The 19,167-nt window shown below is 31.3% G+C and overlaps 1 protein-coding gene across 1 annotated transcript; it reads right to left on the bottom strand.

The window, feature by feature from the left end:
* Positions 10,377 to 11,451, bottom strand: LOC109326350. Its single transcript, XM_019559041.1, has 3 exons — positions 11,003 to 11,451; positions 10,822 to 10,852; positions 10,377 to 10,724 (listed from the first exon to the last, which is right to left on the bottom strand). The coding sequence occupies exons 1-3, from the start codon at positions 11,449 to 11,451 to the stop codon at positions 10,377 to 10,379; spliced, it is 828 nt and encodes a 275-aa protein (XP_019414586.1).

Below are 19,167 nucleotides of genomic sequence, written 5' to 3'. Positions count from 1 at the left end.
AGTCTTTTAGGTTGTCATTAATTAGATCACTTATTTAGTAACCCAAAATAAATAGTGAATATAATTATATTAAATATATGATGTTCACTTTAATTAGAAATTATGAATTTCTAACTATTAAATTTAGTAAATTTAATGAAACGTAAATTTTGTACTTTGGACGTTGAGCGAAAGATGAAGTTGCAATAACATTAAAATAAAATTTCTAAAAAACATTTTTTATCCATGTGCTAAATTTTATTTTTCAAAAGATTTTCATTGTCAAACTTTGTTAGATATATATGCAATTTTAGTCTCTGTTAATTTGTTGTCCAATAACTAATAGAAGAGGATATGTGATTATGCAGATTGTTTGTCACATATATTATTTTGTTAGTATTAGAAATTTAAATAAGTGACTAAAGTTGCATGATTGAAATTTTTTTGAAGACCAAAATCGTTTGATACAAAAGGAGAGGATAAACTTCACATACCAACAAACTTGAGGAATGAAAGTTAAACTTAAACCAAAGAAATGTGATGAAGTTGTATGGGCTGCACCTTAGATTCATAAATTAATTTTTTTTTCCCACATATATCATCGCACTGAAGACAATCTTGTTCAAACTGGGACATTCGCAATTCTTGAGTTTCTTCTAACTTGACAAATAATATTATTGGATTGTTTTAAGACTTCCTACAACTTTATTGAACTCAAAAAACTAAAACTTGATGTTTCCTTGGTGCATGGATCATGCACAGAAATGATAACCTAACCCGAACATGTGGGTACTCCCCCCAACCTAAATTTAAGGAGAAAATATGCATTTATTAGGTTTGGGTTAGATTTTTTCTTGATTTCAAATTTCAAGTGTGATGTCATGTTTGGTATAATTGCTAGCTATTAGACCTCAAATCCACTTTTTATATGTGAAATTAAAAAGTTATTTATATATAAATATTGCAGACACCTAATTAATTTTGTACAACCTGTTTTTTGTTTTGGTTGTGAGCACACTCAAGAGTGCGAGTCTTAGGTGTATTTGAGTGTCGGCAACCCTCGAAGTATTTCCCTAAAAGGTCTCTTGAAGGTGATATTATAAGATCTTGCTCCTACTTGGTTGAGGGATTTTTTATTGATCTATGATCAACAACGTCAACATTGCCCTCTATTTTTGGCTTCTTGGTGCTTTCTACTTGAAGAAATAAAATCATCCCAATAAATTGCCCCACTTTGATATGATGGATACCATCAATCTACTCATGTCATCCCTATAGGCTTAAACAATGAGGCATTGGATAATATAACTTCAAAACTTCACATTTTTCATGCTCTTTACTTCATACACAACTCTCTAAAAAGAAATATTAAAAACAAATATCATACAAATTTGGAAATTATTTGGATTCCGAGGGGTGATGTGATGATGATGAGAATGAATTTTAATTTTATGCATTAAAATGAGATATTTTTATCAAAAGCTTATGAGAATTAATTGAGTCAACTTTTCTCTACATTATATGTACCTTAGGTAAATCAAATCCTCAACAAAAGCTTTAAGATTTCACTATGGCCTAGCTAAGAGTTTCTAAGAAAAAGGATAACGCTCAAATCAAGGTTTTCCATGTCTATTTTTATTCTTTCTCCTTTATCTTACTTTCAACAATTTTCTCATGGTGATAATTTTATGATTTTATGTGTAAAGGCTTAAGATCATGGCGATAATCCTCTCCTGTAGGACATGAATAGTTTCTTTGTAAGGATATTTCTTGAAGCGGGATTTGTATATATTTTTTATTTTCTATTCTTTCTTATGAACATCTTTATTTGACTTGCCTCATATTCTTTTTCCTGAGGGCTAGATAGGAAAAATGATGTATGATATAAAGAGTATATTCATTTCTTAATAATTTAATGTAAGGGAAAAAGCTGAAAAGATAACCTTCCGGAGATATTGGCACTTCACACATAATTCATAAAAAAAAATCATTTCATAATTTATAAGGCTCAAATGAGATGACCAATGATATCTTCCGAGTGTTTGGAAATTACAAAGAAGTCTTATGTCATTAAAAAAATGAGTCTAAGGACTCGTACCATTTTAGGTTATACATTTGCATCAACATCCTTTCCAATTTAACTTTTGAGCCAAATATCTCACATTAATTTATGAATTAGTTTTATCTAGAATAAAGTTTGAGGAATGAAGTATGAGATAGTAATTTACATGATCAATGCATTAGTATATGCTCGTTAAATAGATATGTATTAAAAAATAAACATTTATTCGTGACATGAAAACATGGGTGCCTCATTATTTGATGACCCTAAGTATTAGGGAGAGCAATATGGGTTGTAAAATATAAATTGACTCATTTTTTCCTTCGGATCTGCCAACTATGACACGATCTCTTGATTTGATTCTGCCATGGTTCTTAATTGAGATGAGCATTGTAAGGGTGTTTAGAAGTAATAGTGATGCAACCTAGTGTTTAAAAAATTGGACAACCCATATTTTAGATTAAAAAGGTAATTCCTTCCCATTGGGAGGTTGGTATATTAAGATACTTCATCTCACACTTGATTACAATGAGGTGAATTTTGATACATTCTCGTGCGTTGATGATAATATTAGAGAAAACATAAGGCTTCGGATAAGATTACATGTAGATTGTCCTCTTAGCATTGCCCAATAAACATCATGTCATGCATTTGGTGTCTTGGGAACGTATCCCAAAAGGCTATATATAGTTTATGACAATTTCAAAGAAAATACAAGGTTTTAAAAATAGATTGTATCTATTAGGTACAATATGTTTTTACTCCTTCGGGTTACTTTGGCTATAAATATATTGTCAGAATACTAAGAACTGATGTACATGAAGTCTTTACAAAAAATCTCTCTTAAAAAGAAGGAATATAATTAATTGTAAAGAAATGGATTCACATGTAAATACTGCATTGTTTATATATACAAAAATTGTTCTTAAAATCTAAACAAATTTGTTTACACATCACCTTCAGATTTGATTTTAGGATAGTAAGAACCTAATCAATCTAAACAAATCTTTTTACATGGATTTGGTTTATTACCGCATTACCCCCTTCAAGTGAGAGCATGAAGATTCAGAATGCCAACTTGCATAGGAAGGATTCAAACTGTGGTTTTCCCAAAGCTTTAGTGAAGATATATGTGAGCTGAGCAATAGTAGAGGCGTAGGTTGAAAGAATATTATGGTGGAGGACTTCATTACAAAAAAAATGACAATTTGCTTCTATATACTTGGTGCATTCATGAAATACCGGATTTTTAGCGGTGTGCAAGACCGCTAGGCTATTATAGTGAAGAATCATAGATTTGGTATGAGCAATGCCAAGATTGAAAAGAATCTATTTTAACCATTTGAGCTCGCATGTGGTAGTTGTCATGGACCGATAGTCAGCTTCCATCAACGGTCCAGAAACGATGCATTGTTTCTTTGTTTCCCAAGAGATAGAGGATTGACCAAATTGGACCAGCCAACTAGTAATGAGACCAGCCAACCAATAATGGAGTAGTGTGTAAGAGGACAACTAGCCCAGTTAAAGTCAGACCATCCATGAGCTGGAGATCACACTTGCGAGAAAGCAATATGCCTTGACCATGATTGCCCTTGAGAAACCGAACCACTCTGAGGGCAGCTTCCAAGTGCTCAATTTGTGGTTCCTGCATGCACTGAGATAGCATGTGAACGTTGAATGAAAGCCATTGACATGTAAAACATAGATACATCAATCACCCAACCAATCGGCAATAGCGTTCAAGTTGGAAGAAAGAGTTCCTGTAGCAAGAGACAAACAGTTGTTTTGTATCGTTGTGTCTTAGTTTTCTTTTTATAATATATTTTAAAATGAAAACTCATAGAAAAAAGGAAACAGTACACTTGTCAAATAATGAATAGATTTAAGGAGATAAGTTATCTCATGGTGTAAGGAGATACTTTATTTTCTTCTCTTTTTTGGAAGTCTTTTTTCTTAACGTTTCAATGTGCTCTTTTCTAACCTTTTTTAGTGTTTCTCCGATTGCATTCTTTGCTATTTATAGCAGAGAATTTGAAATTTTTCAAATGGATGCATAACATCAACAGAATGAACATTAAAAAATTCAAAATGTCTTGTTAAATAATTTGAAAATTAAAAATAATTACAACGAGTCCATCAATAATTATTGATTTTTTAAAATCAAATAGTTAAAATGAAAACATCCGTAATTCATGATTTTTAAGATTCAAATATTCAACACGAAATTACAGGTCATTCATTGGCTATTGGTTAAAATATGAAAATTTTACTGAAGATATAATTGGTTCTAAAACATTAAAAAAATACATTTTTATGATAAAAATTTATTGTAATACTCATAAATGGGTGAAAATAATTATTTGACTTCATAAAACCATAAAAGTTATCAAAAATATTTTTTGAGCAAAAAATCATTAATAACTATATAATATCTCATAACTAATATGATATCCATAAATGAGTAGAAAAATTATTTGGACTGTATAGAATCACAATAGGACTAGAATGCCTTTTTTATCATCTTTTTTGTTATTGTGCAATTTTAAATTTTTTATTGTTTTTAAAAAAATGGACCAAATATAATTGATTGTTCAGATCATCCCTTAACATATTAAGATGGATGTAGAAGTTGATTGTAGTGTAAAAGGGATGATAAATAATAAAAAACATATAGAAAATAATAAAATTAAAATAAAAGATAATGAACTAAATAACTATTATGCATGAAGGAACTCGATTTCACCTTCGTTTTCCTATGAAGAAATCTATTCCAATTTATAACATACATTTCTTATTCAATTGTCATCAATTAAACCTCGTTGAAAAATTATGACAAAAATATATATTAATATTATTCAATTTCATGATATTTGTTTAATATATTATAACTTAAAAAGGAAAAACCAAATAGAAAATAACGAAAGCAAGATTGTCACTCACATATCTCTTACTTTTAACCAATGTTATTAAAAATGTACCGGTTATCAAACCGCTCATAGTACTGATACAGTGGTTTAGTGGTTCAACCAGTGGTTCAGTAATTAAAGTGTATGTCGGTTAAACTGGACATACATACTTATATTTATATATATGTAAACCTATAATAAAAAAATTTCAATATGTAGATATTCAAATTTAAAATCAGTTTTCATAGTCTATAAAAAATTCTCATACACAAACAACTTTAATAAATTCAAAGTCTAAATTGCAAAAAAAAAATATTAATAGACATACTTGTTTCACTTAACAAACTCAACATAAATACATAACACAAATGAGAATGATTCTCTAATATTTTTAAATTAATTGGCCATAAAACCAAGAATTAAGAATTACAATTTTTTTACAAATAATTCTTATATTTTCATTTCTCTATTTCAGAATAGAAAAATCTAACTTTGGAAAATGTTCCACCTACTTTTCATTTCTCTACTTCCAATCCTTCTTCTAATTTTCTCTCTCCCAAAATGTTTTCACTTCACCCACCAACTTTCTATCTTCTCACGTCACTCACTAGCTTTCTATCTTCTCTCTTTTCACGTCACCCACTAGCTTTATATCTTCTCTCTTTTCAATCCTTTTTCTAATTCACTTTCTCCAAAAATGTTCCATCACTCCTTCTATCTTCTCTCTTTTTCAATCTCTCTTATAACTCTATCTCCAAAAATGTTCCTTCCACTATTTCTATCTTCTCTCTTTCCCAATCCCTTTTCTCACTCTTTATCTCCAAAAATAATTCTTTCATTATTTATCTTGCTATTAACGATGGAGGACAGATCTATGAGAAGATGAAGATGTGTTTAGAAACATAATGGAAGACGGATCCATGAGATGGAGAAGGGAGAAGAATAAAACGTTAAGAAGACATGAGAATTTTGAGGAAGAAACCCAGTTTAGTAACAACTCGAACAGTTTTCCGGTTTGACCAAAAACAGCCGGTTTTGACCGGTTTTTGCCGATTTTGACGGTTTTGTTGCTTATTCGGTCCAACTATTGTGTCGTACCAGCTAGGGGTCCAGTTTGCCAGTTTTCCGGTCGAACCGGCCGATCCGGTTCAGTTTTAATATCATTGCTTAAAACTGGATGAGATTAAATTTAAAACTAAAATATGGTTACTTTGGTCCACATGTGCTAATCCCAATTCCATTGTTCAGTACACATACTTACATTTTAAATCTTAGAATTATTTTCTGGTGGTATATTCACATACAATCCAATCCATCTTCTAAGAGAAAAGAGAATCCAAAGAGGGGAGGGAGCATCCTTATCGATTGAATCCAAATGGTTCCATTTCTAAGATCTACTCTATCAGATATTTAACATAAGAAATATTTGAAGGTTGCCATCTAAGATTACCCATGTAGAAGTTATCCTTGTATGTATCTTGTAACAATTCTAAATAACACCAAAAAATAATTACAGTTACGGCCAAGTTCCAACAAGTTGTAACTTCGTGGCTCTATGAGTGATATTGTTACACTGAAAAATCATCCATTCTCGACAAACTTCTTGAGTGGACAAAGAAGAGAACAAATTCGAAGGATCCTTAATGCCCGGCATATACATAGAAAGCAGGTGATAATCATTTACATTGTAAAGAACATTCATGTTAGACTAGATGAGTATGGTTGCACATAGAAACCATAGAAAAATGATAGCAAACCTCCAGTCATAAACCCACAACCTTATTTGAACCTACCTTAATTCTCAACTTGTATTAATGTTTTATATCCATACCGTTATAAAAAAACATAAAATGGTAATTTTGTTTCATTTCTGATATATCGAAAAAACAGTTTTACTACTTTGACCTCAGTGCCACCAATAAGAAAGACGATTCACAAAAAAAGAATGTTAACTGTTTCTGCAGTGTTTGAACGGTTCACAGATATAGCAATGAAGGCAATAATGTTTTCTCAAGGGGAAGTGAAAGCTCTTGGAAGTGATTTGGTTTACATGCAACATATATTGTTATGAACGGCTTGTAACAATTAATTATGATACCGAGGATATATTTTTCACGACCAAGTTGCTCTTTTTAAAACGTTTCATGGTACTGCTTAGAATGTTTAGGCAGACAATCAATCACATCATCCTCATAATAAATACTAGGGTTTCTTCCCAAAATAGTCACTCGAATATACTAACAATATGACTACTAGTGTTAATTCCCAAAATACTCATAATAATACTACTCATTCCAATTCTCGAATTTCCAAATTCCCCATAATATGACTACTCATGTCAATTCTAGCACCACAAAGACGTAGAGGGAGAAGGGAGCTGAAAATACTTCGGTAGAGAGAGGAGAAGAAAAGTTGAGGTAATACGTCTCAACTGATACACTTTTTTTTAAACGAGGATGCCTCTATTTATAGGCGAGAGCCCCAATGACCATAAATTCGACGACCAAAAAAAGATCTCATTTCAAATGGTCATATTGATCTGATGACCCAGATGGAAGCAATAGTCATATTGATCGAATCTTTCTCTATTATCCCTTAAATGATGGAAACAACCATGTTGACTTGACCAACACGTGTGCCAAAAGAGTGTTGACTTAGTCAGCACGTCCCAAAAAATAAATAAAAAATCAATTGGGCCTGAGCTGAACGGTGACAGTTTTGATTGTGTGCCCTCATCCATCACAAAACTCTTGTACCCTTTGGGGTACAGACAAACTTAATTTATAGAGTTGGGAATTACTCAAGTGTATAAGCTATCCAATATGAGACTTCAATTTCTTTCATTTCAGTCTAAAAATGATCTACCTAATGTAGGGCTTCTTATTTATTTTTTTCAATTTCAGTGGAGGCCTAATGGAGAAAAACTGAACCAAAATCAAGATGAAAAGGAAGCAAAACTAACTAAAGAAATGCTAAGTAGAATTACCTAGTGCAATGGGAAGCCAAAACAAAGGGTGGCGCATATGAAAAACAAATAAGAGAAATCAACAATGATAAATATGAATGAGTAGCGGTTTATTAGAGGAATCTATCATTTGTTTAGAACCATAGTGGTGAAGACATTTCAGATGAGCTAATGTGAAGGTTCATGGACAATAGAGAAATAAGGTAGGGGATGGATATGGTAAAATAGAGTTAAAGGTGTGAAAGTTATCTTAATAATGAAATGAAAAAAAATTACATGTTATAATTATTAAACCAAGATAACCCTCATATGCATACACAATGCACCAAGCAACCACCAAAAGAGAAACAATATGCACACTAAGTGCAATAGTAGAAAACAAAGGAAAAATGAAAAGAATATATGTTTGAGAGAAATGTGTATTATCAAGAATAATGAAGAAGAATAAACTAAGTTGTATTGAAAATATATTGAGTATCAATTACAACAACATTACATCTTTGAAATGTCTAAGTACTATTTATAGCTCCCAAATTCCAACTAAATCTAACTAACTTTTTATGCTAGGAAAGTATACAAACTAACAAGGCTGACACAACCCAAACTTCTACTGGTGGAAGTTTTCTCATTTACTATTATTAATGCTGAAATTATATTATTTCTTTAACACTCCTCCTCAATTCAACATTCATTACCCATTTCTTACACATATATTCATTTTCAACCTCTCAAATCTAGTCTTTATATGTTTGCTTCTACAATGAGAGGCTGAATTTAGTGTCAAATTGATTGATGATTTGTTGTCCACCATCAACAAAATCCCATCATCTGGTTTTATCTACAATTCTTCTAACAAAGCCTTCATCCAAACAGCTTGACATGAAGACATACAAGCTACTATGTATTCAACTTCACATGAAGACAATACCTTCATCCAATTGTACTTTTTCTATCCATCTTGTCATCACACCAATCTGTCTCAGAAAAACCAACCAACTCCATGTTGTTTTTGTTGGAAATGTGATTCCAAAGCCAATTGTCCCTTTCAAGTATCTCATCACCCTCTTTACTGCAATTAGATGTGTTTGATTAGGTGCTTCTATGAATCTACTCACTAATCCTACTCCTTATGCAATGTTAGGTCTAGTATTGCATATATAATTTAGTGAGCCAATCATTTGTCTAAACAAGGTTTTATCAACTTGTTTATTTTCTTCAGCAAGATTCCAAGCTTCTCTAGGGGTTGAAACTGAGTTGCAATCCATCATATAAAAACTCCTTAGCATCAACAGTATATTTGCTTTGATACATAAAGATCCCTTGATATGTCTTCTTGAATTCAATACCAAGAAAATATGCTATTTGTCCAAGATCACTCATTTAAAATTTTGCCTACATTTGTTGTTTGAAGGTTGAGATATATTTGAGAATTTTCTAGTGACCAAAAAGTCATCTACATAGAGACATACTATAAGTAATTCTGATTTATGATTGCCCTTTACATAGACACCATGTTTTGTTGTGCACTTCATAAAACCAAGTTGCGGTAGAGCATACAAGGCCTTATGCAACTCGTACACCAATTCCTCTTTGCCTTTTGTCTCAAATCTTGGTGGTTGTGACACAAACATCTCTTTGACTAGAGGTTCATTCTAAAATGCAGATTTCACATCTATTTGATGGATCTCCCAACACTTGAAACTAGCTATAGCAATCACCAATTTCACTGTCTCAAGTCTAGCTACTAGAGCAAATACCTCATCATAGTCAAGACGTTGATTTTGTAGAATCCTTTTACCACTAGTCCGGCTTTGTGCTTAGAGACCTCACCATTGGGATTTAACTTGTTCTTGAATACCCACTTCACAGTTATAGCTTTCTTTCCTCTTGGCAAATCAGTTAGACTCCAAGTATTGTTTCTTTCTATAGACCTCAGTTCTTCCTCCATTGCCTCAATCCAATTTTTTTGGTTCAAAGCATCTTCCACGTCTATTGGTTCGATCTTAGCAAGCAATGTCATATGCACAAAATCACTATTTGCCTTGATTGTTGAGTCAGAGAACACCTCATAATCACTTAGTCTTGAAGGTGGTTGTTTGAGTCTCTGAATTGTTGGAGGATTCACCATTTTAATAGGTACAATAACTAGATTAGATGATATAGTCTCACCAATGCCACTTTCATTAGCTTCTTCAAATTGCAATAAGGTCTCTTGACCTTTTCTAGAACTTTTAAGGTTCCAATTCTAGCACTGATCCTCATCAAACTTCAAATCCCTACTCATCATCAACTTATTTTTTATAGGGTCAAATACTCTATAAGCACCAGTTGAATGATAGTCCAAGAAGATAAGTTTTTCACCCCTATCCTTTAGCTTTCTCCTCCTTGCTTCAAGCACATGTTTGTAACAAATGGAGACAGAGATTTTTAAGTGACTCATATTTGGTTTGAGTCTTATCCAAGCTTATTCAAGAGTCTTCTCATCCAACCTCTTAGTAGGACACCTATTTAGTATATACACTACAATAGAAACAACTTCATCCCAAAACACCTTAGGCAAGTTATTTGTTTTCATCATACACCTAGCCATATTAAGTATGATTCTGTTAGCCCTTTCTGTTGTTCCATTATGTTTAGGTGCGTATGGAGCAATGACTCCATGAGTGATCCCTTCTTTGATGTAGAACTCATGAAACTCAGCTGATACATACTCACCTCCTCCATCTGATCTCAATGGTTTCAGGTTGACTTCACTTTGCCTTTCTGCTTGAGCTTTGAATCTCTTGAAGGTTTCTAGCACTTCATCTTTATTCTTTATTAGATAGATTCATACTTTTCTAGTATGATCATCAGTAAAGGTCACAAAGTACTTATTTTCTCCATTAGAGTCTTCTTCAAAGGGTCCATACACATCTAAATATACCACCTCTAATGCCTTCACTGCTTTTGTAGGAACATGTGAGGCAAAAGAAATCATTGCTTGATAGGCACTCTTCATATAATTGTTCTGGTGATTTTGCATGTGGCAAACCAACCACTATTCCTTCCTTTTATAGCAAAACTAAACATTTAAAGTTTAGATGTCCATACCTCTTAGGCCATAGCCAAGTGTCATTCATAATTGTTGATTGAAGGCACTTTTGGTCACTGATCTGTATGCCATCTGGAAGGTTCTGTTGGCTGAAAGTGGAGCCTTCAAGATGTTGTACTTGTTTTTTGTCAAACACCTTCAGCATACCATCCTTCATCTCCATGGTATATCCCTTTTCTAGCAGTTGTTCAAGACTGAGTAGATTGCTCTTCATCTTAGGTACATATAGGACATTTAAGATGTAGGTTTTCTTCCCAACTCTTCTATGGATCATCACCTTGCCAATTCCTTCTACAAAGACTACACTATGGTCAGCAAACTTAATCTTGTTCTTTCTTGATTCATCAAGTGTTGTGAACCAATCCTTCTTGTCTATCATATGATTTGAACAACTAGTATCAAGATACCAAAACTCAACATCTTCTTGGCTGCTTCTTGTGGTTGCCATTAGCAGGTAGTGATCATCATCATAATATTCATCCTTAGTTAGTCTAACTTCTTCTTCCTTGCTACACAACAACTTCTTTGACTTACATTATGCTGCATAATGCTCATAATTCCTACAATTATAGCATTGCACCTTCCTTTTATCAAAATTCCTCCTTCCTGCTACGTCTTTGATTGAGCCTTTTCTATGATCTTGCTCACGATAGTTTGATCTATGAGATGTAGAATCTTGATCATTCTTGTTCCATCTCACTTTCTTCTTGCTTTTGTTCCAATGCACATAAGATTTCTTGGATGATTGTGCTTGGAGTGCATGATCATCATTCTTCTCTAAGCCTCCCTCTTTAAGCCTTTGTTCATGAGCTTCAAGAGAGCTTTGCAACTCTTCAATCTTGTAATCTTCAAGATTCTTGGACTCCTCTATTGTAACAACAACATGATCATACTTAGGAGTTAGAGTCCTAAGTATCTTCTCAATAACAGATTGCTCTTTCACCTCTTCTCCACATGATTTCATTTGGTTGATGAGGGTGAGAATCTTGGTGAAGTAATCTGCTATTGTCTCATTCTCCTCCATTTGAAGGAGTTCATACTTTCTCCTCCATTTGAAGGAGTTCATACTTTCTCCTCATTCTTTGAACTTTCACTTTCTTTATTTTTGCAGCCCCTTTATAGTTTTTCTCCAAGCTATCCCAAGCTTCCTTTGTTGTCTTGGCACCAGCAATTCTCTCAAAGTTGGCTTCATCAACTCATTGAAGGATTAAGAACAAAGCTTTGCAATCATTGTTCTTGGATTCTCTATAACTTGTCCTTTGAGCCTCATTTGCATTTTCCCTAACTTCTTGGTATCCATTCTGAACTATCTGAAGTACTTCTTCTAACCCAAAGATAGTTTTCATCTGAATTCTCCATCTACCATAATTCTTGGTGCCAAGAATTGGTAGTGTCATCTCAAACCCATTACAATTTGCCATGATAGATCTAAGATCTTGCAATCTTCTTTCCTTGGTGTCCCACTATATGTTCTTCCCTTCCCACTTCGAATCACAACCCAAGATCCACCAAAAATCTTGCTTCAACCTTTCTCTTGATACCACTATTAAACCAAGACCACTCTCCTATGCATACACAATGCACCAAGCAGTCAACAAAAGAGAAACAGTATGCACACTAAGTGCAGTAGTAGAAAACAAAGGAAAAATGAAAATAAGATATGTTTAAGAGAAATGTGTATTATTAAGAATAATGAAGAAGAATGAACTAATTTGTATTGAATGTCAATTACAACAACATTACATCTTTGAAATGCGTAAGTGTTATTTATAGCTTCCAAATTCCAACTAACTCTAACTAACTTTCTATGCTAGAAAAGTATACAAACTAACAAGGCTGAAATAACTCAAACTTCTACTGGTGGAAGTTTCCTCTTTTTTTGTTATTCTCAAACTTCTACGGGTGAAAATTTTCTCATTGCTGAAAGTACATTATTTCTTTAACAATAATAAGGTAATAGTACCATTATCACTTAAGGTATGTACTATTGTACATAAGCTTTGTTCAAATATTAAATACTTTATACTATTTCCATTTTCCATTGATAGCAAATTAAAATTAAGTTTATGTGAATCTTTTTGTTCTTTGCTCATATGTTCTATCGATACTCTGTGAAAACCACCATAGATTATCATTTTCTAATAAATGCGACTGTGAGGAAGGCAACCTGTGAAAACTCGGTAGTAAATTTACTAATTCATATCAAGAGGGAAAAATGAGATTGTAAATTTCTACCTGTCCGAAGTCATGAATAACGTAAATAATTGTTGCTCTAAAATGAATGGCCTGGTAACCGGTCAAAATGGGTTGACCCACTTAATTTGTCACATAATTAAATAATAAAATTGATTAGTAAATATAATCAAAATTCATAAAGTGTAAAAACTGCAAAATATTATTGCTTTTGTGGTTGTAGAGACGATAATGATAAGAGAAAAATAGATGAGTAAGAAAGTTGGCGGAAAGAGAAATGTGAAAATAAAGTAGATTAGAGTCATATTCTTTTATAGACAAATATTATTATTATATGCAGTTTGATTTGAATCCTTAACCTTCTTACCAATTTACTCATTAATCATTCATCTTAGCCACTTGATCACCTTACTTTATGACGGATAGGAATCCTTTGTCCCAAAAAGTTATGTCCTCATGTCCACACCCAATAGTATTTCACCAAATAATATAAAATATTAGTTTATATTTTTTTAATTTTTTCTATTAAATGGCACATTTTGATTGGCTTGGGATAGGGGTGAGTAAGACCTGGCCCGACCTATAGATCCGTCTCAACCCGATGACTTAGAGGGGTCTGACCCGTCCAAATAAATAAAAAAGGACAAACTCGATTAAAATGGACAGACTCGTCGTCAAAAAAGGACGGGTTTGGGTCTATGTTCAGGTCATCTCACCCCTTATAGTTATATATCAAGAATAGTTGAATAAATACCTACCAATATGTTTAGCCCACATAATTCAAATACATACAAGCTCACACAACATATCTACATCACTTATCCTTATTCCTTACTATGAACACCCAATTTTGTCCGGCCCAAAAAACATTCTTCAAAATTATTCAAAAAATGAATAAGTTAAAGATTTGTTTTTATTAAGGTTTGATTATCAGATAAATTAAAAATTGGAGAATATGTAACTTGAATCAAATCATATTAATTTGATTAAGCTTCATGAATCACTTTGAAGAAGGAAAGAAAATGAAGGGAAATATATATTTTATTCTCTTACTCTTTTGTTTGGTTGGATCAAAGGTGATGAGAGGAAGATGATGTTATGCTTTAAAGAACAAAAATATCTTTAAAATAAGAAAAAAGATAAAAATATTGTTTCATTTTTAATTAAAAATAAAAAATTAATTTTATTAATTAAAAATAAAATTATGTATATTATATTATAATTTCAATAATTTTTTAGTTAATGTTTTTTACATCCAAAAGAGACTATTGTATGTTACTAACATTCAAAATTAACAATTAATTCACATCCACCACATGATACTTTCAATCATTATTTCAAATTGTAGACCACTTCATAATGATGTGACCACAATGCAATTGCATTTGGGTCGCACTAGGGCACATTGATTCAAAATTATTTTTATCACAAAAAAATCACATCACAACAATCAAAATCCGCATCATAATGAGCGTAGTAACTACAATCACATTTATCACAATTGTAATTTAAAATATTCTAGGCAACATAATGCAAAGACTAGGTGACGATGACATAGTTTGGGACAATTTTTAACATTTATGTAATGATACAAAATGAAAAGGATTTAATAACATTGAAAGGTCATTTTAAGATGAGTGATATAATGGATGTGTAAAAAATTGTTATAATGAACTCTTTAAATATATATGCTGAAAAATAAAAATGAATATTTATTATTTATTAAAAACATTAATTACATAACGTTTTTACAATAATTTTCTATAGAAAAATGTCATACAAATCGTGAGAACATAAAAACATTTTCCTTCTAGGCTAGATTATTACTATTGGGGACTTCAGTCCAAGATATTTTTTTGACTAACTTACTAATGAGTCTTAGACTGTCTCATACTTTATTCACCTTTCGAACTTTATTTTAGTTATACATCAATTTTATATGATAATATAATGTCACTAGATCCAACAGAGTGCAGTAAGTGAGATAACTATTGTTGTTTGACGGAAAATTTACTCAACTAGTATGAGTTGACTTTAAAATTAGTAATCTAGTGTAACTTTTACTGAAATTATCGGAAATGTGTATTTTATGGGAAACTTGCATATATATATATATATGACTTTTATTTAATTTTTCTCTCTCTATACGAACTCGTGGCTCACATCGTGACCATGGCATATTTATTTTTCAACATTTAATATACCTCGTTTTATATTATTAGAAGATTCCAGTAGGGTATGATACAATAAATCTAACATTTCTCCGGCCTTATTTTTGTTTGAAATCTAACATTTCTCAATCAATTATCATTAGATAGTATTGATAATTGATGAATTCAAATCCATCTATTATATCCAATTGGTATTTATGGATATATCCATTTGGATAGCTATCCAGTCCATCCAAAAAATCAAAATTCAAAAATGATTTTCTTTACTTTGGAATTTCATTTAATATTTAAGAAAGCTAAATTCAAGCAAATTCTTTCATCATTTTCACTCTCATTTTTAATATTCTATTAAATTGATATCGATTATATGACATGTGTATGTAATTAATATTAAAAATTTATTCTTAAGTATATAAGATATATAAGTATGAGAAAAAATGTATACACTAAGAATGTATGAGTTTTATATACTATTATTATGTTATCTATCATTTATATTTAATCACCATTGATTCTTTAAAAAAGTAATCCAATAAATTATGGATTATGTAGTGATTATTTATAAATCTTTATACTCACAGTGCATAGATATTATATTCTATAAGTATTTGTTAAAAAGTTTACACGCAGAACCTTAAACATCACATACTTGTAGAATATTGAAAAAAAATATTTTTCTATAAAAGTTCAAAAAAATCAATTTTTAGAAAATTGATTTGATATTCATCCATCCAAATCCATGAAAATAAAGTCATAAATAAATTAGATGAATTGAAATCTATTGGATATGGATGAAGTGAATAACATAAAAATGGATATCGAAATCTATTGACAGATGAAATCTATTGAAATCAATTGGGATGACTTTCTATCCATTAGCATTCAAATCCAAATTCATTCATTTGTCACTCTTACACCATGGTCTACTTTGTCAAATGGATATTTAACAATTGCAATAATATATGCTTAAAACATCATAGATATTTAATTTGATCAAGTAATGTCACCTTTAAGATTCTCAATGTAGTCTGTATCAATGATGTAAAAACCGAACCGTATCGGCCGGTTCAATCGGAAAATTGGTGAACCGGTCTCCTAACCGATACGGTACAGATGTTGAACTGGCCAAGTATCAAAACTGGTCAAAATCGATCAAAAACTGGTCAAAATCGGTGAACCGACTGGTATTTCACTAAACCGGTCGGTTTATACATATATATTATTTTGAAAAAAAAACTTAAAAACTTAAAAACCCATTACAAGGTGACCCATCTTTCCAACCATTTTTCAATACTTCAAGGCATATGCTTCCACAACATACTTAGATTACACCTTTTGGTTCATAACATTCGTGTGTAATCTCAATGACATTTGTGTAATCTTGGAGTTCTATCTGAAGATATGATTTGGTGCAAAAATATAATATCGATATGAGACAACTTTGACTTCTTGGTGTTAAATGTTAAAACTCCAAATTTATTTGTTTTGTAGAGTGGGTTATGAACTTGTGTCATTTATTTATATTTTGTGGTTGTTAGGTGATACTTTTGGATTGATATATGTTTTGTAATTTAGACTTTGAATTTGTTAAAGACTTAAAGTTGTTTGTTTATGTGAATTTTGAGTAGATTATAAATATGAATCATAAATTTGAGTATTTACCTATTTGGAATTTTTTTTGTTATAGGTTTATATATAAAAATAAATATAAGAAGGTATGTCCAGTTTAATCGGCATGCGATTTAATTATTGAACCACCGGTTGAATCACTGTACCATTATACCAGTACCCTGACCAGTTTGATAATTGATACGGTTTTAACAACACTGGTCTGTATGGACGTGTATCTATGCTATCAATGAACAAAACTACTTGAAGTTAGAAGATGAACCCTATCAAACTACATAAAGAAAAACATCACATGATAAAATGTAATTAACTCTGCCATATACAATGAACTTTATAAAATCGTTTACCTCATACACAATTTATTATCTATTAAAAAAAATAAAATGCCAATGAAGTCATGCTTAGTATCAACAAGTTCCAAGAGATGAAAAATAAACTAAACTCGTGTGTAGCACCTATGAGTTTCTCGGAAGAAAGAAAATAAATTGAACTTGTGTGTGGAAGCTAAGAGGTCCCAAAAATAAATAGAACTTGTGCGTAACAGCCCCAAGTTTTTAGGGAGAGAGAAAATTAAATTGAACTCGTGTATGGGAGCTACTAGTTTCCGAAAAATACACAACCCCCGTATTTCAAAAAAATGCATTAGATATGTAATTTTGAAGTCAACCTATACTAGTTGGATAAATTTTCCATTGTGTGAGAGTATAATTATTTATAAATAAAGTAATATAATGACAAATGTAAAATTCTATTTTTTTATTAAATGATTGATTTATAAACAATAAGTCATTTTTTAGCATTTGTTACTGATTTTTAAGCAAAATATATTACTCTTATTTTTAATAATTCTTGTAGGCTACAATTAATTGTGACATTTAGTTTTTAATAAAAACATGTTAATATATATATATATATATATATATATATAGTCTATTTGAAGATGTAGCTTTGCCTTCTTATTTTAGTCGTCTATATTTGGGTCTGGATATATGGACCTGAGAAAAATTACCGGGATAGTGTAGTTTGAAATTTTGAAATTTGTTTGAATTTTGAAATTTTGAAATTGATTTTTGAATTAAATTGATGTGTTAATGGATTATATTTAGAAAGTGTATATTAAATTGATATGTTAATGGATTATATTTAGAAAGTGTATATTAAATTGATGTGTTAATGAATTATATTTGCAAAGTGTATATTAAATTGATGTGTTAATGGATTATATTTAGAAAGTGTATATTAAATTGATGTGTTAATGAATTATATTTGCAAAGTGTATATTAAATTGATGTGTTAATGGATTATATTTAAAAGTGTATTTTAAATTGATGTGTTAATGAATTATATTTGCAAAGTGTATTTTAAATTGATGTGGTAATGGATTATATTCACAAAGTGTATATTAAATTGATGTGGTAATGGATTATATTTACAAAGTGTATAATTCCGAATTGATGTGTTAATGGAATATATTTGGAAAGTGTATATTCTGAATTATGTATGTACACTATTGTATTACACAAATTATAAAATTACAAAAAATTACACAACATTGCACAAAATTACAAAACACACAAAAGTGGAATATTACATCACTTAGTTTTGCCTTGAACTTTGTCCGACTTTGGTACTTCTGAAAGGGCATTTCTTCCTATTGTGTCCTTCACTCCTACGCCGCCCACATTTTTTAGTTTGTTGGGACTCAGAATCATCCATTTCATTGTGTATACGTGTAGTTTTTGGTCTTCCAGTACGGTTCCTACGCATAAGGGGATTAGGAATGAACGTTGGTCCTAAGTAAGGAGGCCAATATTCTTCATTTGCAATGGGTTGAAACTCATGTCCATAAACCTTCTGTAAGTTCTCTAACCTATAAATCGGTGATATAAATTGGCCATAGTCTAAGTTCAATGATGCACAAGTAGCAATAACATGTGAACATGGCAATCTAAGTGATTGAAATTCCCCACAATCACACCAGTTGTCCATTAATCTAACTGTGTATACTCTTGCGTATCGACTACCACCGGTACTAGCAACTTCGACTTCCGACACTCCTGAATCCCGAGAAAAATTTCGTACAATATGACAGGTAGCTTTTCGGTTATTTTCATTAATCACCTGACTCAATTCTTCGCAGTAAACATGACCCGCCCTTATCATGTTATTTG

This window comes from Lupinus angustifolius, chromosome LG14 (genome assembly GCF_001865875.1).
Source record: "Lupinus angustifolius cultivar Tanjil chromosome LG14, LupAngTanjil_v1.0, whole genome shotgun sequence".
NCBI classification, from domain to species: domain Eukaryota; kingdom Viridiplantae; phylum Streptophyta; class Magnoliopsida; order Fabales; family Fabaceae; genus Lupinus; species Lupinus angustifolius.
The sequence above is the reverse complement of the archived record's forward strand: the minus strand, read 5'-3'. Positions and strand labels throughout refer to the sequence as shown.

Coding starts and splice junctions, on each gene's coding strand:
- LOC109326350 (XM_019559041.1), bottom strand. CDS start 11,451: ATGGCAACCACAAGAAGCAGCCAAGAAGATGTTGAGTTTTGGTATCTT. Junction 10,853..11,002: donor ACTTGGCTATGGCCTAAGAG/GTATGGACATCT, acceptor CTACAAAAGCAG/TGAAGGCATTAGAGGTGGTA. Junction 10,725..10,821: donor GAGGTGGTATATTTAGATGT/GTATGGACCCTT, acceptor TATCTAATAAAG/AATAAAGATGAAGTGCTAGA.